Genomic DNA, 21,933 nt, shown 5'->3' with positions numbered 1-21,933 from the left:
AAATTACTTGTAACTAAGTTTTATCTTTTTGAGCCTTAATTTTAAGCTTTTATATGGCAGGTATATATTGCCTTACTTTAGGCATAATTAAAACTTATAACTATGGTTCAATGCTTTTGGGATTTTAGCAAGTACCTGGGTGATCAATGAAACCTCTCACTCTGGTTAGTTGCAGGACAAATGTTCCTTTGCCCTCTATTACCTCTGGAATTTTCTTTAGCATGTGACTCATCAGTCATAATTGTTCTGATTTTGTGGAGTTTACTCTAATACCTAGCTTTCAATGCAGGCTGAAAGAGATACCATACTAATTTCTGAAATTTGTCTTCTGTGTAGCTCCTTTCTTTCTGGAACTCTGACTTATTCATAACTCAGTTCTAATTTTGAAATTATTTTATAATCATGATAATGTTTTAAATTTATTTTTTAACAAATTAAAACCACATACATTTGTCATGTAGAATATGTGTAATGACTGAATTGAGGTAATTAACATATACATTGGTTCTATTTTTATCATGTCTTTTACTTATAATACCAAATCATAAACATATTGTTAGTATTTTTGATTTAAAAATACGTTGAGGGCTGTGTTGTAGCTTAGTGGTAGAGCGCTTGCCTAGCATGTGTGAGGCATTGGGTTTGATTCTCAGCACCACATATAAATAAAATAAAGGTACACTGAAAACTAAAAAATATTTTTAAAACATCAATTGAGTTTTAAGAATTTAAGAAAAGAATTTAAAATATTCTTTTGCATTTGTTCACACACTTAGCATTTTCAGGGCAGCTTATTCTTACCTGTAGGTCTGAGTAGCTCTATTTCTTTTCATCATAAGAACTTCCTCTAATATTATTTGCATAGTAAATATATACGGATGACAAATTCCTTAGCTTTTGTTTATCCAAAAAATGTCCTTCTTTTCAACTTCAATTTTGAAAGATATTTTATATTATACATTTAACCCTACTCATTCACAGATTGAACCAACCTTGGATCGAAAATATCTGGAAAAATATATTCAGTTTCTATTGAACGTAAATAGACTTTTCCCTTTTGTCATTATTCTCTGAATATGACTATGTATAACAACTGTATAACAACTGTTTGCATAGCATTTATATTGTATTAGGTTTTATAAGTTACCTGAAGATGGCTTAGAGCATGCAGGATGATAGTCCACCATTTTGAATTAGAGTCTTGAGCATCCTTGATTTTGCTATCTGTGGGGTTTCCTGGAATCATCTTGTGCTCTCTAATACCAAAGAATGACTGTATAGAATACTAGGTTGACAAGTTTTTATTTTCTTATAACATTTAAAAACATTGGTTAGCTGTATCCCGAGCCTGCATTTTTATTCAGAAATCAGGTGTCATTTTTATTGTTGTTTCCCTCTATGAAATATGCATTAGGTTTTGTCTGCTTTTATGATTTTGTTCTTTAGTTTTTGCAATGTTTGTCTAGTGTGGTTTTCTTTATAGATATTTTGCTAAAGTTAGACGAACTTTTGTGGCCTTACATGCTGCTCCTATCTTAAATGTGAAAAATTTTTAGCGAACTTTTCTTCTAATACTTTTGTCTAGGTTTTCTTTTCCTTTCCTCTGGAAGGTCATAGGTGATTAAGGCTTTATTATTTTCTTTTTTTTCCAATCCATTTTCTCCTTGTGACTTCAAATACTTTGTCTTCATAATTACTAATCCTTTCATTTCTTATATTCAGTCTCTTGTAATCTCATCTGACAAATTTTTGATTGTTGCCATTTTATTGCTGAGTTATAAAATTTCCATTTGATTCTCTTTGTTTGTCTTTGTAGCTACCTTTCAATTATTTCTTTACAGGTCCAGTGTTTCCAAATCATTTGAAGGAACACATAGTTACTCTAAGACAGCATATTTAGGCTGTGTTTGTATCATGTCATATGGTTTGGGCTTGAAGGAGACCAATTAATCCTGTCCCCTCTTTAGATTCAACAAATTGAACAATAGACATGAAATAAAGCTGAAAATTCAGCTTTAATAATGGTGAAGCATGACGGGAGAGTGTGGCTTGAACTAGTAATGAAAATGGGCTTCAGGATATGATCTATCCTGACATGGGCAGGACAACTAGAGAGTTCCTGGTGCCACTGGGAGCTAATCAAATTCAGGGGGGATGCACAAGGAGAAGGCAGAGTGCTCCTTGAAGAACCAAGGGCTTTGGCTGGACACTAATAGCACCCATTTCCCCACTGCTTTTAAAATTGATTCATTGATTGATTGCCATGCTGGAAATGGAATTTTATTTCGTACTTTTCTTCTGGGAAAAGAATGAGTGTGTGATAGAGATAGGGATAACAGCTTCCTTCTGCCAGGCCTGCTGGTGCATGCCTTAATCCCAGTGGCTTGGGAGGCTGAGGCAGGAGGATTGCATGTTCAAAGCCAGCCTCAGAAGAAAGCGGGGTGCTGAGCAACTTAGTGAGACCCTGTCTCTAAATAAAATACAAAATAGGGCTGAGGATGTGGCTTAGTGGTTGAGTGTCCCTGAGTTCAATTCCTGGTACAAAAAAACAAAACAAAACAAAAACAAAACAAAACTTCTTTGGAAGAACTTTAACAAGACAGTGGAAGACTGAGGAGAGACAGAAGGGAGTAGAAATAGGAAAATCTTTCCAATATGATGCTTATCTTGTTGCAAGCAAGTTATTAACTGTCAACCACCATGTGTGTCATTGTGTTATATGAAGAAAACTTATTAGCTTTTAAAAGTGTAGTGAAATTGTTTTAAAATTTAAGTTAGTAATTTTGCTTTTGATGTTTAAATAAATGAATTTTTTGAATGCCTTAGGTTTTATTTATTCATTTTAAATAAACTATCAGAATAATTGCTCAACTATTTACTGTGTTTCTCTATATTGTAAAAGTGAATATAATGGAATTCTTTCTATAGTGCTTATAGCCAAAATTATCAATTTTGTGAATTTTATATTTTATTAGTTATATTTAATTATATATTGATATTTAGTGTAAATTTAATTTATGTTTAGCTATGTAATTGTAATGTTTGTTTTATTATTGACCAATAATAATGCATTATGTTTATATTATATTATTAAATTTATTATTTGCCAAAGGAATAAGAAATAAATATTCTGAATCAGAAAGATACCTAAAAATAAAATTCAAATATTTATATACCATACAGATATTTACATGAAATTGAGCTCAACATGAAGCCCATTTTAAAAACAATTAAAAGACAATGATTTAGAGATTGATGTTAACATTGTAGAAGAGATAATATGAAATATTTGGAGTTAAGAAATCTATAGACCCAAATCTTTAAAAACAATATTGAAATTAATTTTTTAAATTACAGAAATAAAGAAAGAGAGTTATAATTACAGTAAAGATCCCAAATCACAACCAGATATTCCTTTCACATCTCTCTGGAGATGTATAAACAAGTACGCACATTTGTCCCCTAAACTTTAGTTTAAAAGATTCTAAATTGCCACACAGCACAGAATCCTGCCTCAGTGTGTAAGCTTATCTAAATACCTCTTTTTAAAAACAATTGTTTCCCACCAGAGTAACTAATTAAAGACTTTCAAGGCTGTGATATGTGCCAATGAAGTTACTACTTCACATTGAAACCATGAATCACATATATGGTTAATGAAAGAGAAGTATATAGTATTAATGATAATTTTGCCATTTACTGATTATAATTACAGTGTAAGTATTATTAAAACTATTATTTTTCTGTTCTTACAGTATACACTTTATCTATAGAATTAATTTTCTCCAATCATTCCCAACCTCCATAAACATTTCTTGATTTTTCTATCATAGCAGTACATAAACATTTTTTATATTGTTTTGCTCTAGATATTCTTAAAGCTGGAAAATCATATCTATGTGCCTTTGCTTTTCAAGTTAGATAATACTTGAGAACAGAGGCTACTTTTTCTCCCTATTTTCAATCATAAAGGTATAGACCATGTGTTGAAACTGGCAACCAACAAATTGATTGACTTGGTGCACTGAGTTTCATTGATGAGAGCTCTTCAGTCATATCCAAGTACTAAATAATATCAAGTGCTCTTGTCAGGTACATGTCACACATTGTATAAAAAGCCAGGATTTGCAAGCCACTGTGTTAGGAACTAGGGAGTGGCACATTAAGATTAATACTAAAATGCTGCTTCTGCCTTCAAGGGGAGTTTCATTGAAAGAGCACAAGGGATGAGTAAGGCATATGGACTGAATAAAAAAGTGGTAAGCAGGCAGTTTAACTTTCCAAAAGAAACATCAGTGGTGACCTGTGCAAACTGCTACCTCCCATGATATTAAAAGAAAATATTGTAATGTATTTGGAATTATGACTTTGGGTTTGAATTGACTTCATACAAAATGCTAGTATAGGGAAAAAGTTATTATCTTTCCCTTAGTATCACATTATGATAGAGAAGGTACTGAAAATTTCTTAAAGGGTGAGTTATTTATTCATTAGTTCATTAGTGCATTTACTCATCCAATTATCCATCCATTCATTATAACAGAACTTATAGATATACATATGTATATTATATAATTACATATATGTAAATAGAAAACTTTTGGAAATATATACAGTAAAAATGTGTGTTAGCCTTGAACTTTTGGATGAAAGTATGGTTGATATTTTTAAAATTTTTTCAAATTTTTGGAGCATATATTATTACTATAATTTTGTTCTATTTAAATGTTTTAACTGAAGTATAAGCTAGAGAAAAATACAATAATCATTAGATATATAAGTTCTTCGATTTTGATGACTTGAATATATCAAAGTACTCAAAACCAAAATAAAAATCAGACATTATCAATAACCCAGAAGCAATCTTCTCCAAAGTTGTTGTCATTCACCACTCAGCAACTATTATATTAAATGTTTTAATATCAGGGACTGAGGTTGTGGCTCAGTGGTAGAGCGTTTGCCTAGCATGTGTGAGGCCCTGGGTTTGATCTTCAGCATCACATAAAAATAAATAAAATAAAGGTATTGTATCCAACTACATCCAAAAAATAAATAAAAGAACATGTTATAATATCAGTCATGGTTAGAGGTCTTATGTGAACACATGGGTATATTAACATACAAATCACTAAATTCCCTTTGTGGTTATTCTCATACATATGAAGTATTCAAATTCCAAATATTTAATTATTTGTAGGTGCACTTTGTAAGCTTAAAATATATTGTGAAATGTAACTTCTATTAATTATTATTTTAAAATATTTAACCTAAGCAAAGACCATAATTGTCTGTGACTTATGATTTGTTTATTTATTTACATACTTACTTCCGCTCTCTTTTTCTTCCATTTCCTCTTTTTTTTAAATTAAGTAACATATATTTCACAAAATCCCACATAATCTAACTGTTGGTTTAGCTCACAGAATCTGATAGAATGTGAGTCAAATCTCCTCATATGATGTTTTTTTCCCTATTTAAAACCCAAGTGACTGGATTTGGCCATTTTTGTTCAAGTCACTGACTGGCTTGGAAGGATATAGTTTAGTTTGGATGCTCTTTATTAAAGAATCTGTGCTTGTCAGCTTTTCAAACTGGTCAAGTCAGAGACCAAATCCTCATGAGACTGTGCACACATGCGAATGATATTTGTAAAGGCTCTCAGAGTTAATGAATGTGAAATCCAACAGCCTCACAGCTGGGGAACTAGCCTTCAGAATGGAATAGATTTCAGTTGTAACCCAGTAATCACTTCTCCGGGTTTCTCCCAATCCCTCCAAAAGCAGAGTCTTTTCAAAAGTGGAAGGCAGCCATACATTATTTGAAATCACGATTCTCAAACTTTGGGTTAATAAAGGACAACTAAAGATAATTATGGCAATTTTGAAAATAAATTAAATGATAACATGATAAATTAGAAAAAAAGTCAATTCAATAGTTAAATTTCCTTCTTTAATAAAAGTTTGTTCCAATAGACAAGTTGGATATGGATACATATTTTGTGCCAAAAAAGAGAGCCTCTATAGAATGTAAGAAGCTTTAAAATGAAGTATCAAATATACTAATATGAAAGATCACTTTCCTACTATTAAAAAAAGATCCATAATGACCTGACGGTTAGAAAAGAAAACTAGCATATCCCATTAATGTCCACATACTAGTAACTGTACTGCATATACTCTTTCTATGGGAAGACAAACCTTAGAAATATTTTGATAAGACTTATGTGGCATTACGGAAACATGTGTTTCTGATATAAGGATAGTTTGTATAGTGAGAACTGAAAGAATCAACTTCTGGGGTAAATATAAACAGAAATAAGAAAAAATCCATTAATTAAAAATAGAACATCACTTTTTTTGACTTGCAGCAGTTATCTCTCCCAGATGGATCAACATTTTATAATGTATTTATAATATACTTGTTTTTAATGGACATAATAAGAAAGCCTTATTAAAAGGGGAAAATCATACTTACCTACAGTTTAACCTAAATGAATAAAAGCAATATAAACAAGGCAGCTACTAATGAATTCATTCTCTAAAAAGCACTGCCATTCTACAAAGCTGTTAACTATGTCATGAATAATAAAAAAAGAATTCAATTTAGTCTTTATAATTTGTTTACCTTTTTCTTCAAATCCTTGTATGTTTTCATAATAGAGAGTTGTGTGTTTAGGAATAGATCGCTGAATTTCATCTTATAGGAAATTTTGGTTTAATTATGCTTAGGATATAACATAACACTCCCTGTGTTAGGAAAGGAGATCTTGTTTTTTCAGACACATATATTTCTATTAAGGGGAGATGCAATCATTGGTTGCATAAATATTTATTTTTACTACCACAAATCTGGAAGCAGGTTTTAAGAGATATGTTAAAGTGTAAAATATAGAAAAAATAACGGCCAAAAATATATGGGATAACAAGAGAATTTATATTATTCTGGCCATAGTGACTTAATTTTTAAAATTATAAGCAAAAAATTAAAATAACCAGCCATCTAGATACATTTTAGATAAATATCAAACTTCAGTTACATTTCAAAATTCATAGACTATTACAAATATTATGTTTCTTTTTTAATTTTTTTCTGACTACTTATTTCTACTACTTATTTCTCTAAAACAATTTTTGGTGTAATATTTTTTACTGTTAGCAATTGAACTATAAGTTAATTTATTCAAATACTAATGATCCAGATTATATTTTGTTAACATTTACTATTTGCTTGAATAATTACTATTTAGAGTTTCTGTGATATTTTGAATTCTTTTTTTCTTTTTCTTTTGAAAGTAAGTCCATTTAATATCATAGATGGAAAACATTCCATACTCTAAGGATTAATTTCACAGGCAAAATAATTCACATTTCCAAGGTAAAGATTATCATTCAAATGTTAGAAGAAGCAGATATTCATTCACAAAAATGTAGTTTTGGAAAAGATAGTTGCTAAATGAGCTCATTTTTTTGCTATATCTATGCATTTAAAAATTAATATATAACATGCCTTTTATTTATTTTATGTTATGGGGACAGTGAATACATTTTTTGAAAATATAAAAGTCAAATTTTGGAGTAAGAGCTAGAATTTAATAACTCTTCCTCTTTTGCACACTCAGAATATCCTCACAATTATCTGCATTAAAGTAAAAAAAAATATTCATTGCTCCCCAAGCTTAATACCACAGAACTTTTTAAAGACTGTATAAACTGTAATTATTTCTTTACAATGATTACTTCAACAAAACACTTGATTTGTTGGACAACAGTTGATGTTGTCTCTTTTACCTAATTAAAAGAAAATCCAGCATGCTCAGTCTTTAAAAAGCTAAAGAACTCAAACCAGAACCTGTTACAGGGGTTAGTTGTCGTCCTTTTACTAACCTCCCTGAAGCAGTCTTTTAATTTCTTCATCTTCAAATAAATGATCATCACCACCTTCAATGAATTTGGTGACCTTGGTGACCTCTGAGAGGATACATGTTTATAGCAGAAATTGGTTTATATAATGAAAAAAATAGAAGGTTTGCTATGATAAATACTGGCATCAACTCAATAAAGAATTCCAGACCAACACCTGGTTCCTTCTCAGTTTTTAGTGCTAATTTTTGGTATGCAAATTATCTTATAAAGCTGTTAAACAATAGGTAACAATCAATATGATTACTATTTATGCTTCCTTTCATATTTCTGGACGTTTTCCTTATGTTGGTATGGAAGTTGAACAACAGAATGAGGAAGAGTTGAAAACATGTACAAGGCCTTAAAGACTATTTTAGATGTGGAACAAACAGCTGAGCACAACATCCTTATTTTTTAGCTATAACTGACCTTCTTGCAACAATTTATTCAGAGCTCCCACTGTTTCTCCACCTCCAGTAGAAATCCTAGTGTATTTTATTTCAGGACCTAAAGGAAAGACAATAAAACAGGGTAGAAAAACTTCTGTAAAGAACTTAAGAGTTTGTGGGCCATATGGTCTGTGTTGTAATTGTTCTGTTCTGTCATTAAAGTGTGAAAAAGACATAAACATTATATAAAGAAACCTTATTTACAAAAACAACAGATAATCCTTACTTGCTGCTTATTTGTATGAATAAATACTAATAGAATATCTGAATTTAGAATTTTAGGTTAATTCATAAGTGGGAGGCTGATACAAAGGTTTACTAACGTTATCAATCAAATTTTTATATAAAATTGCATAGATTTTGGTATTAGATGTATAGATATTAAGATTAATGTAAACTCAAAGAGGAAAGTTTTTGATTCTAATATTCGATACCTCGTTAACAAACAGAAAATCAAAGATAATATGCTATATAACATATGTGCAATGCACATCATAGCACATCTTATACACTTGTCCACAAATTACCAATTCAGAGTAATACATGTATCATACATTTAGAATAATGTTATTTTTCCTAAAAGTGAAATGAAGTACTTCAGTAGTTATCAGGAAAGTTGACTTAGTCACTTTGTTTTTATAATGATTCTTGTGGAGATTTTAGGATAAACTATCATTTTGATCTTTATAATACCAGCATAGTTCTATGTATGCAATTTAAAATTACCTGTAATTATTCTTTCTTCACGGGTCTGTTTTTCAGTTATTTCCACAGGCACTCCATCAATTATTTTGGTGTACGTTTTAATAACTGGCTCTGAACATAGAGGGAAAATACATTTCATTTATCTTTATATGGTGTCTATACTTTCATAAGGTTGACATTTTAATAATGTAATGTATTTCTCTAAAAATTACCATTTAAGTTTTAATCCTAGTCATTGTTAGAGCATCTCAATAGTAAATTAAAATCAATGTAAGTCTAAAAGGCAATAATTGTCCTGAGTCTTGGATTAGGCGGAGGACCAACTGGCAGGCAACCTTGCCATCACGGAAATGGTAACCCTATGATAAATCCTAGTAATGGTTTATTAGCAGAGTCTTAAACAATGACCATTTTCTTCCATTTCTAAGTTCAACATGTCTTTTTGAATTGACACTATTGTAGTCATTAGATCGCATTACATTTCATAATCATCACTTACAAATGCAGAAGTAATAGTAGTTTTCAGTGGGCCTAGTGACTTAATAGTTGAATTAATTTCAATAGGATCCACTCAAAGGTAAACTGTTGACTAAATTGTAGCTTTGAAAATGGTTCCCCCAATTTATATAAAATAAACACTAAAAAGAAAACTTTATGGGTTCAACATTTCTAAACCAACACTATTTCCAAATAAACACAAGGATGCTACCCACACACTAGGAAAAACACATAGCAACACACCTCCATGGATGACTTCAGTTATGGTTTCACCTTCTTTAAGCACTCTGAATTCAGGTTCACCTTCAACATGGATCTTTGTCATTGCAGGTCCTGAGACATCATTTTAGGAGACAAATTATTATGTTAAAACAGTCCTTTAGATTTCCCAGAACAGGAAAAGTATTCCAACATTTGGTGTTACTCAGACATCAAAGTGTTTCAGGCTTTGTGAAATCAGTTCTAAACATTTCCCATTGTCTTCAGATCAGACAATATTTATGAAAACAGATGGCACATTCTACGGGTGTGCTACTACAATTACTTTCATCTGCTTTAGTATTTAAAGTGATGTATAAATCTGATTCAATTATAGCTGTATATATGTGTCTATACTTTGTGAATCATACAGAATGTAAAAATTTGAATCTCTGTAATGATGCCTAGTTTAGATCTGACATTACCATACTGACATTATCTTTACTTACTAAAATATTTTATTTAAGTCTATAATCACTGAAGACCTTAATTTTTTGATCTTTTGAGCATAGGACTGAGCATAAGAAAATTGCCTATACTTACTTTTAAAGTGGTGAGTTTCAGGCTTTATGGGAAAATGGATTTGAGTACTCAATTTGTATATTAGACTAATAAAAAATTAACTAATTAATAATTAATAATTAAATAGTCCTTCAAATGCAAAAGTTAAAGTGTTGCATTTGACTTGCAAAATGATTTTGCTCCCAGAGAAAATCATTTTGAATGTTAGAAAGCTTATTACTATATTAATCAAGATTATTTAAGAGGCATGAGAAACTCAAGTTCAGTACATTTAACTCATACTGTAACACCCTTCAATAGTCAGATGAGGCTATATTTGCATATCTTTGAGTGGATTTGCTTGTCTGGAAATTGTCAATGTATGTCAAAACCCAGAATTAAACAGAATAATCTAAAATAATGAAAACAGAAGTATAGGTCTTTCAAAAGTAAATATTCAAGCCATGATATTTTATCTGTGAGGGCAATGAATATTGAATTTAACACATAAGATCAGATTTTTGAGGTGTAATAACTTCAAAAAGAAAATATGCCTAAGAAGTTTAAGAAAAACAAATGAGTTAATAAAATATATAAATTAATTTTTTTTAGAAAAGCCAAAGTGAAATTTCAGGAATATCCTCTATTGTTAAGCTCCATGATGGCAGAAATTTGACCAAAAAAATTTTTTAAGTTATTCATAGCATCTAGGAGAATACCCAGTACACTGGATATTTAATAACTGTCTGTCAAATTGAATTTCAGTTGACTTATTCTTAATTCTAAAATTTGGCTTGTTACTTTAAAAAAAATCTTGAAATTTTGTCCTGAGTCTAATGTATTTAATAAGAACTCAAAATTCATCAGTGAATCAATAAAAGATAGGAAACAGATGACACTAGCACTCTTAGAAACTGGACAATTAGAAATGGCAGCTAAGATGAATGTTCCCTTCATTGTGCTATGTAAGAAGTACAACTTCCAAATCTTTGAATTGAAGAGTTATTAATGAATAGGTTACATGACCCTCTTTCATCCATATCCTCTTTAAAGGAAGAACCCTGGTAGAATTGACATGCCTCTCTATCTCTAGCTGCAGAAAGAATAATGGGATAGAATACAGAGAACAAAGAATGGGAGGGTAAATGGGTTGAATGAAGAAGCCTGAAAGAACACAAAGGAATCCTTGAAATAAGAAGAATGGCACATGTGATCCATTTCAGTTACAGAATCTGTATGTAAAGTTCTAAAAAAAGTTTAGGGATTCTAATTTTTAAAAACAGTGGTATTATCTAGCATCATTTGGTCATCTTCCATTTAAATGATCAAGAAATATTTTTCCACAAAATTCCTGTGACTTAATTTCTTGTTAAGACTTTAAATCTTCATCAACATACAAAAACAATAAAACAACAATAAGCATAATATTTAAAAGAAAAATATCAGCACAGATTTCAGAGCATAAGTTAACTTTGGGACTCAAGAATGAATACTAATTTAGACTACTATTCGGCTGAGAAATCAAGTCTTTACATATCTTCTCAATGGCTATGTTTTCAGTCATGGGTCACTTTGAAAGGAACAGGCAAATGTATTTTCAAAGTCACCATCTCAATCCACAGAATGAAAATAAATACCAAAATCAAAGATAACTAAAATAAAAATTTTCCTGATACTCAATTAGATATAATTGGTTCCTTTATTGAAGACTGTATCTTTCTTACAGAAAAGAAGATAGGCAGGTCTATTCTTTGTGACAAATAACCATATTAAGATGTAAAAGCGGGGGAATAAATTCTTTAAGTTTGATCCTTGGAGATAAGTAAAATATATTAAATGAAGGTAATCTCTAAGATGTTGAAGTTCACTTATATAGACAGTAAGGATAAAAAGAAAAGTGACTGGTTTTTTTAAAGCCTAAAACATAAGAATAGAATCTATCTATCTATCTATCTATCTATCTATCTATCTATCTATCTATCTATATTTTTAAGTTCAAGACTGGAATTTAGGATTCTAAGATTTGACTGTGTCAATATGCTACTCATCCGTTTCAGGTGTGATGTACTACCTGCCTAGTTGTAACTTTAAAAGCTTTCATTAATGCACACCTTTATGTTCAGGTTGCTGAATGAAATTACTGTAAGTTTTTGGACAAGCTTCCTGTAATGGTACAAAAAAGATCATGTGGAGAGACTGGAGAAAGAACTTCAAAAAGAGTTCATCTCTGAAAGAGTCTACCTACAGATTAGAAGTCTCAAGATTTATTTGTTTATAGTAAGTTTCTGGGTACTCGTGCTAATGCAACACCAATTAAATTAAAACTAAATCAAATACAAGCAAATGTACTGAAAGTTTTAGGAATGCGCCATCTACTTTGCTAAATAATTTGCACTCCACATTCTGCAATTACATGAGCAAGCCATTGGTATAGAAATATTTAGCATGTTAGTTTCAAAAAAGAATGTAGATACATTCATAGAAATCAGTATATTATGATTTTTTGAAATAAAAGGAACCACATATAGCATTTATTTTTACCTTCAGTTTTGATAATAGGCTGAAGACTGCCTTGAATCACTTTAATTTTTGGTTCCACAACTTTGGTTATAATTTTAGTTGCTGAAAGTATAGAAAGTGGAATATGAATGATGTTTACATAAAAACAACCTGAATGAAGTTGTTCTTTTCCTTTTGGGGTAATAAGTTTATATGGTAATAATTAGATATGGTAATGTGTTCAGGCAGTCAGATACAGGTAATATTCATGGTTCATAATTAATATCTTCTCATGTCCAGATGTTGAACTCTGAAGTCCAGTGACTTGGATGTGTTCCAGTGACATAAATGCTCACTAAATGAGGAACTCTATCTAGAAATCTATAATTTTGAACTGCACCACTAATGCTCTTTACCTTCTTTTGTACTTCTTGAAAATATTGGCTGCATAGCAACAGAAGACAAATAAACATAATTAATTTCATGCAACTCATAATACCTTAAATTGCATTGTTGGATTTTTTTCTCAATAAACAGAAGAAAAATTGAGAGGAGAAATATCTTAAAGTGTTTTTCATGCATTTGATAACAGCAACATTTAAAGAAAAATACAAAAAAATAGTTTAGAATATTTAAGATAAGAACACATTTCAGCCAGCCAGACAGAGGTCTATGCAACAAATATGATATGGTCAGCATGAAATCAGAGGAGAAAATGCCTTTAATTTTTTATTTCATCATAACCATTATTTTTTTTAATTTAAAGGTATACATTTTAAATATATTATCTACCCAAGTGAGATAAGAATGTATAAAGTTAATTTAAAATCTCAGTCAACAATTTGGTTGACTTTGGCTATTCAAGTTAACTGGAAATGTGTCTCTGGAGTTATACAACCAGAGCTATTGGCCTTTTTCATTTTTACTTAGAAGGCTTAAAAGATGATTGCATAGGGTAATGGACTGTTCTAACGGTAACAATCATAACATGGTGTTGACATATTAGAGTGGAGATGTTAGCAAAATTTGAGTTTCTATTACAATCTCATCTGCTATTTCTGAAATGTTTTTTTTGTGTCAACATTTATATCAATGTAAGCTGCCTCAATAGGAACAATGTATGTTTAATCATATTCTGTCTTGACATACCAAATTATAAGCTCTAAGGTATATCAAATTTGTGCTCAATTACTGATTCCACAATTTGTCCTGCTATAGAGGAACCTTTCCATGAAGGCCAAATATGCACAGATTTCTGCTGCTACTATCAAAGTGGATTAATTACTTTTACCTTAAATCTTTAATATCATAGTAGGGAGTTTGAGGTTTAGTTTGAAGATTTTGTTCATATTTTTGTTTCAATTTTGCTTTCTTAAGACTTAAATAGTTTTGACAGATTTGGCTAAGGATTTACTGATTTTTGTCTTCTCCACTTCAAATGTTCTATATTTGACAACTTATAACAAATAACATTTCCCCCATACAATTAAAAATGTACTATATTTTGGGGGCAAGAATAGTAAACAGGAAGGAGATTAAAGAAATTTCAGAGACAAGTCAACAGATGAACATAAAAGTAAGATCTTTGGTTTAATTAGTTTTACTTCTATTTGAAAATGCTTCTTAATAACCAGATACTTATCCTGGAAAGAGCAAAAATCCAATATTGAAAGGTAAATCTCAGTTTTTTCAAGCTTTCTAAGTAGACTGTCAAGAGTCATTAAACTTGTTTAATTTTGTAATATGTGGTTTATACACTATGAGTGAGAACACAGTGCAGTAGCTAGTAATTTTGGTTCATTATAAACAAAATATTGCCCTGACATATGGAAAGTGGTGGAACAGACATGGACAAAGTAGAAAAGATACAGGACCATCATACAGGTACATGTCTTTGGTGGAGAAAGAAAACATGTCTGATGAATAGAGCTCATAAGGATTCTTGTTTGTTATAAAATATGTTTTTAATAAAATTGTATACTTCCAGTATGGAATTTCTACCATGCTGAATGATGACTGTGCTAATTAAATCCTTAAGACAGTGCTGAGCTGGTCTGATGCTCGGATTGCATGTTATCATCACAGAATTTAAACCAGTAAGAGCAGCAGACATTTTGCTTTGCTCCTTACTTTGGCTTTGTGATTACATTACTGTACATCTGAAGAGAAAAGTACTTATTTAAATAAATGGATGTTCATGATATGAAACAGATGTTCTAGCCAGAATAAATGTGGGAATTGAAATAAAGTTTTAACTGTGTTTATACTTTTGAGTATTCAGTGGTAGAGCCAAAACAAAATGAAAAACAGTCTCTGCTTTGAAAGCTATAAGGAAAGAAAGAAAAAAGACAAAGGAAGAAAAAGTTACAAGAAGTAAATATTCAATGGGCATCATTTATGAAACTGAAATATCCTTTGCCATTTTTAAGTAGTAGAGGCTTAATTTTGATAATCTGGTAGTGTCAGGGATAAATGAACCTGGAATCTCGAAACATGAGATTCAGATTTTGTGTACCTTTGCCCAGTTTTGGATGGGGAGAGATTTTGAACCATCATCTCATGAGCTTTAGGATTCCTTGGCATGCTTCCACTCTGTCTGTAGGTAACTCAGGGCTGAAGGGTGGAATGAGCATGTCCTTTAGCAATCCTGTTTCTCTGTCCACACAGCTGAATTTTCAAATAGCACCAGAGCTCTTACTGGCTATCTTTTTCTTCTGAATTTCTTTCCTTCTTTCCTCCTTCCTTCTTTCCTCCTTCCTTCCTTCCTTCCTTCCTCCCTCCCTCCCTCCCTCCCTCCCTCCCTTCCTTCCTTCCTTCCTTCCTCTTTCTTTTTAAGGAATTCAGTCTCTGCCATGCTAGTATTTTATTTTACAGTCTTTCTCATCTCCTATTATTCCTGTTTTCCCCATAAATGGGAAAGTGCTTCATTGACATTAAAAAGGTAAGCCTGAGAGGCCTCTCCCAGACTTCAAGCCCTGTTTCAAGTAGAATGAGAGTTGTCATTGTTTAGAATTCAAAATACCAGATTATCAATAGTCTTTATAAATACAAAGAGACAATTTTTTTCATCTTGGAACTTATATGCAGTCAATACTCATCACATACTTACTATAGACAGTCATGGGGATTTCTTTGAAGGTGCTGCCACAAACAAACTGAAAATAAATGATTATATTCAGTAACATAAAATATGGTAGTTGCATTAAAAAAACATTGTACCACTTTAATTCTTGCTCAAGAAAAATAGTGAAGCTGTCCCTACACTTAATAGAAAGGAAATCCTTTCATAGTTCCTTGTTGTCATGTCAGAGACATAAAAAATAATTGGGTTTGTCACTCAGAGTTTTAAAATTATAGAATAATTAGTCCAAAGTTAAATATGTTTATTAAATATTATTAGATGCTTTCTGCTACTTTAAGCCCAGAAAAACAAAGGGGCAAAATACTCTTTTGCCTTTGATCTGTGATTGCTGACAATGTTTTATAAGTAATTTCTTTATTTTTTCATTATATTTAGTAGCAAGAATATTTGATATATAAACATATCATTTATTTGCCCACGATGCCATAGAGGGAGACATTGGGCTAATGAATGCCGTTCTCAAACCACCATAGAGGGTACTCCATTATCAAAAAACGAACAAGGACAAGGTGTTTATCCACAATATCGTGGACAAAGGCATTGGGCTCCATTGCCAAAAAACGGACAGGGGGCCCCAATGCTCCGGGGCCCCAAACCACAAATATACGGAGCACTGGAGGAACCCAGCAACCCCATCAGGGTAGTGCCCAGGACACATTGTCCATCAGATCCCTCATCAGAGAAACCAGAGGGAGCGCAGGGTTGGACATCTGCGCCTCCACCAGATCAGTACTAACTCCAGAGATGGGAGTTCAAATCATTCCCACAGGGGTAAAGGGACCTCTTCCCAAAGGAACAGTAGGCTTATTATTGGGATGCAGCTCTTCTACTCTAAAAGGACTTTTGATAAGTCCTGGGGTAATTGATCCTGATTATGAAGGTGAAATAAAAATTATAGCCAGTTCTCCAAAGGGTATATCAGTAATTTCACCAGGAGATAGAATAGCACAGTTACTAATAATACCAAGCCTACATGATAAATTTTTCAGTCATGCTGTAGAAAGAGGTTCCAAGGGATTAGGCTCCACAGGTGTAGATTGGGCTATGCTTTCTTTAAATTTAGATTCTTGCCCCATGCTAAAACTAAATATTCAAGGACATGAATTTAATGGGCTACTGGATACAGGTGCAGACCTTAGCATCATCTCTCGTCAAGAATGGCCAAAACATTGGCCATTACAACAAGCCACTCAAACGCTTCGAGGCCTAGGAGTGGCGACTAATCCCGATAGAAGCGCAATGGTATTAGATTGGAAGGATCCTGAAGGATGTGAAGGAACTATACAGCCATATGTATTGGATCATCTTCCCGTAAATTTATGGGGATGAGATGTCTTAGATCAATTAGGTTTGACATTAACAAATAACATCAATCAAAATGCACCCACTATTATGGCTAGACAAGGTTTTAGGAAAGGAAAAAGATTAGAAAAACAAGAACAAGGTATAGCAGCACCAATACAAATAGATCAAGGAACAGACAGACATGGGTTGGATTTTCACAAAGGGCCACTGAGACAATAAAAATTACATGGAAATCAGAAAGACCAGTATGAGTTCCTCAGTGGCCCTTGACTAAAGAAAATATACAAGTAGCCCATGATCTGGTCAAACAACAATTAGCGGAAGGACATATACAACCTTCTGTATCTCCCCATAATACTCCCATTTTTGTCATCAAAAAGAAATCTGGTAAATGGAGATTATTGCAAGACTTAAGAGCCATTAATAATGAAATGGTCATTATGGGACCTGCTCAATCGGGGATTCCTCAATTGTCTGCTTTGCCAAAAACTTGGTATGTTTTAGTTATAGATATTAAAGATTGTTTTTTTTCAATTCCAATTCATCCTGAGGATAGTTCACGTTTTGCATTTACTATCACTGCACTGAATCATGAAGGTCCTGATCAGAGATATGAATGGAAAGTACTCCCTCAAGGGATGGCTAACAGCCCAACTATGTGTCAAATTTATGTTAACAAAGTAATCCAGCCACTTAGAAATCAAAATCCTGAACTACAAATATTTCACTATATGGATGATGTATTATTAGCACACAAAGCTAAAAACACATTGCTAGAATGTTATGCCACACTTACAAATTTATTAAAAAATTATAATCTAGAGATAGCAATAGATAAAGTACAATTAAATTTTCCAATTAATTATTTAGGAGTTCTATTATCCTCAACCATGGTCCGTCCACCAAAAATTCAAATACGAGTAGATCAACTCAAATCACTTAATGACTTTCAAAAGTTATTAGGAGACATAAATTGGATAAGGCCTTATCTAGGTATTCCAACAGGAGAATTAGGACCTTTATTTGATATCCTAAAAGGTCCATCAGATCCAAATTCACCCCGAATGTTAACGCCTGAAGCAAGAAAGGCATTAAAAATCATTGAAACATATATGGAAAATATGCATTTGGATAGAATTGATATAAGTTTGCCTTTATTATTTATTGTACTACCAACAAAAAATATTCCTACAGGAGTATTTTGGCAAGAAGGTCCATTATTATGGATACATTTATCTTATTCTCCTAACACTATTCTTACTAGGTAGCCTGAGGCTGTAGGACAATTAATACTGAAAGGAATAAAAACAGCAAAGGGAGTATTTGGAATTTCTCCCAATAAAATTATTACTCCATATACTATGAATCAAATTGATGAATTAGCTAATGAGTTAAATACTTGGGCAATAATCATGTGCAAATCTAATGTTTCATTTGATAACCACTTACCATCTAATCCTTTATTGTCTTTTTGGTCATTGCATCCTGTAATTTTTCCAAAAATGACAAGAAAAACACCTATCATGAATGCTCCAAATATATTCACTGATGGGTCAAATAATGGTACAGCATCAATAGTTACACCTGATCAAACTTTTACATTTTTAGTACCCAAACAATCAGCTCAAAAGGTAGAGCTTAATGCAGTATTACAAGCTTTTGTGATGTTTAAAGATTCCGTATTTAATTTATTTTCTGATAGTCAATATATAGTTAATGCTATAGTATCCCTTGAAGATGCTGGTAGGATTTCTCCTTCTTCTACTGTTTTCTCTTTGTTTTCCACTATACAAAGTTTAATCTGGGACAGAAAAGATCCATTCTTTATAGGACATATCAGGGCACATACAGGATTGCCTGGAGCCCTTAGTTTGGGCAATGATTTAGCAGATAAAACTACACATGACATACATATTTTCTCTACACTAGAAGAAGCTATAAATTTTCATAAAAGGTTCCATGTCAATGCTAATACTTTACAAAAGCGTTTTAAAATAACTAAGGAACAAGCTAGACAAATAATAAAACAATGTCAAAATTGTGTGACCTTTTTACCACAAGTTAATCTTGGAGTCAATCCTAGAGGATTGATACCTAACCATATTTGGCAGATGGATGTCACACACTTGCCAGAATTTGGAAAGTTAAAATATTTGCATGTTACAGTTGATACTTCTTCTGGATTTTTGATGGGCTCCCTTCATGCCGGAGAAAAAACTAAAGATGTTATAGCTCATTGCTTACAAAATTTTGCCACTGTGGGCATTCCAAAACAGTTAAAAACAGATAATGCCCCTGGTTATACTTCTACCTCTTTTAAACAATTTTGCTCATCATTTGGCATTACTCATATAACAGGAATCCCATACAATCCACAGGGACAAGGCATAGTTGAAAGAGCTCATCAAACTATTAAAATGTACTTATTAAAGCAAAAAGGCGGAATTGGGAAGGGGTATATATTCCCCAAAGATAAACTTAAAGTAACCCTTTTTACTCTAAACTTTTAAAATTTGGAATCAACAGGACTTAGTGCTGCAGAAAGGCATATGTGTCCAAAAAATGTACATAAGCCCAAGGTACTTTGGAAAGATATTCTAACAGGACAATGGAAAGGTCCTGACCCAGTAATTGTCTGGAGTCGGGGGTCTGTTTGTGTGTTTCCACAGGAAGAACAGCAGCCGATTTGGATTCTGGAGAGATTAAATAAAGTCCTGACCCAGTGATTGTCTGGAGTCGGGGGCCTATTTGTGTATTTCCACAGGGAAAACAGCAGCCGATTTGGATTCCAGAGAGATTAACTAAAGCGATTTCTACAGACCAAAAAGAAGATGATTTGGCTGAAATCCATAACAGCTGATATCCAAAACTCCAATTTGGCTATCCTTACATCTGCAACAGAACCAGGATGCTTTTTTCAATATCTATTTTATTATTGCCCTTTCCCATATCATGAAGTTCTATTTTGTTTTTTGAGCTCATACAGACCTAAGTTAATGTTTTGCTAATCAGTTCAATTTTTTTTTGACTATAGAGTTTTTAAACATTGCAATGGAGATTTCACCTGTAAAAAGTTATAAGGCCTTTACTATTATGTTATGTGTTATATGTATTATATTATGTGTGCACACTTGTGTTTTGTGTTATATGTTTGAATGTACGTATGTCCATATATCATATATGATGAGCGCTCATGAAAAAATGGATCCAAATATTTTTTATTATTCACGTGATTTAAATGGTTTAATTTAAATTGGGTAAATAATTGTTAAGAATTGTTTTAATATGTAAACAAAAAAGAAGGTTAACAGATCTGTTTGTTTACTTTCACCTTTCCTTTTCATTATATTTAATAATTCTCTTCAAGATAATGTCAATTGTTAAGAAAATTGTTTTCTTTTCTCTTCAAGATAATATAAATTGATAAGAAAATTGTTTTCTTTTAGTGCCTTCTGGAATGTTACATAATTTTTTCTTTAGCCATTATTGCTAGAATTCCTATCTTCATCCCAGTGCCAGTGAAGACAAAGATAAAACTAATCTACAGTTTCGGCAATAGCCATCACTGAACTGCTTACAGAACTTGCCTAAACTATGTGTCACTTGTATGCATTGTGAACTCACTTGTATGCATTGTGAACTATCTGTTGGTGCAGCGACTTGTGGTAGTGTTGGGGTATTTTTGCTGATGATGTCATCGGTTGTACAATTTTTCCAACAAGAGCCGTCAATTGCCTTGGTGTATCTTCCTCCCTTCTGCTTGTCATGACAAAGACCTCTCCACAGGTGTGGCTGTATACTGGACGGTTAGTCAATGACGGGTAAGATCCAATTACAATGGTACCAACCTAAGACAGGAGGCTGACGCCCTGAGGTCAGCTCATCCGAAGACGGGTAAGGACCATATGTAGTATTGGACAACCTAAGGCAGGCACGGTCCCCAAGCCACATGCTTGTTGTTTAAACAGAGAGGGGGAGATGTTGAGAGCCACTGCCAAAGGGGCCCCAGCAAACTTCCAGCTGCCAGCAACTAGCTGCCAGCTGATGATTGGCTCACAGCAGCCCCAGCAACATCTAGCTGATTGGCTCCTCTGCGGTGATGTTCATTGGGCTGTTTCCCTGCCCTTCAGACTGCCGGCTGATGATTGGCTCACAGCAGCCCCAGCAACATCTAGCTGATTGGCTCCTCTGCGGTGATGTTCATTGGACTGTTTCCCTGCCCTTCAGACTGCCAGCTGATGATTGGCTCACAGCGGCCCCAGCAACATCTAGCTGATTGGCTCCTCCACGGAGCTGCTCATTGGGGGACTTCTTTGACTCCGCCAAATATTACCCAAATGAATGGAGGAATCAAAATCAAATTAGTCCTGAAATTAGAACTATTTTCTTCTCTGCCATGTATTTGTGTGTCCTTTAATAGCAACACAAAAGTAAGAAGTTTAAGAACATTAATGAATGATCCTCTGTACTTCCCAAGCTGAATTAGAGAAAACTAGAGCTTGCCATGAATACCAAAGAAGAGACATCTTCTTAAGTAGTAAGGAAGAAAAGCTTGAAGAAAACTGAGATCCAGAAATGAAAGGATAAATATCTGGCATCGACTTCTACTCACTGATCAGAATTTCCTTTTCTTCATTAGTCATTCCTTTGAAGGCTTCGTTGGTTGGAGCAAATA

General features: G+C 32.7%; 1 protein-coding gene across 2 annotated transcripts; it reads right to left on the bottom strand.

Moving 5' to 3' along the window:
• Window positions 1-7,253: 7,253 nt before the first annotated feature.
• Window positions 7,254-15,965, bottom strand: LOC308635107 (periostin-like). Of its 2 annotated transcripts, XM_081269361.1 has the most exons (6): window positions 15,921-15,965; window positions 12,854-12,934; window positions 9,797-9,886; window positions 9,077-9,166; window positions 8,331-8,408; window positions 7,254-7,967 (listed from the first exon to the last, which is right to left on the bottom strand). In XM_081269361.1, exons 1-6 carry the CDS (start codon window positions 15,931-15,933, stop codon window positions 7,879-7,881), a joined length of 441 nt encoding a protein of 146 aa, XP_081125487.1. In that variant the 5' UTR covers window positions 15,934-15,965; the 3' UTR covers window positions 7,254-7,878. The 2 variants fall into 2 exon arrangements, with proteins under 2 accessions (XP_081125487.1, XP_081125488.1); XM_081269362.1 differs by lacking the exon at window positions 12,854-12,934 and having other exon boundaries at window positions 15,921-15,954.
• Window positions 15,966-21,933: the final 5,968 nt, after the last annotated feature.

Source organism: Spermophilus citellus (genome assembly GCF_964194105.1).
Source record: "Spermophilus citellus genome assembly, chromosome: 16".
Taxonomy (NCBI): Eukaryota; Metazoa; Chordata; class Mammalia; order Rodentia; family Sciuridae; genus Spermophilus; species Spermophilus citellus.
The sequence above is the reverse complement of the archived record's forward strand: the minus strand, read 5'-3'. Positions and strand labels throughout refer to the sequence as shown.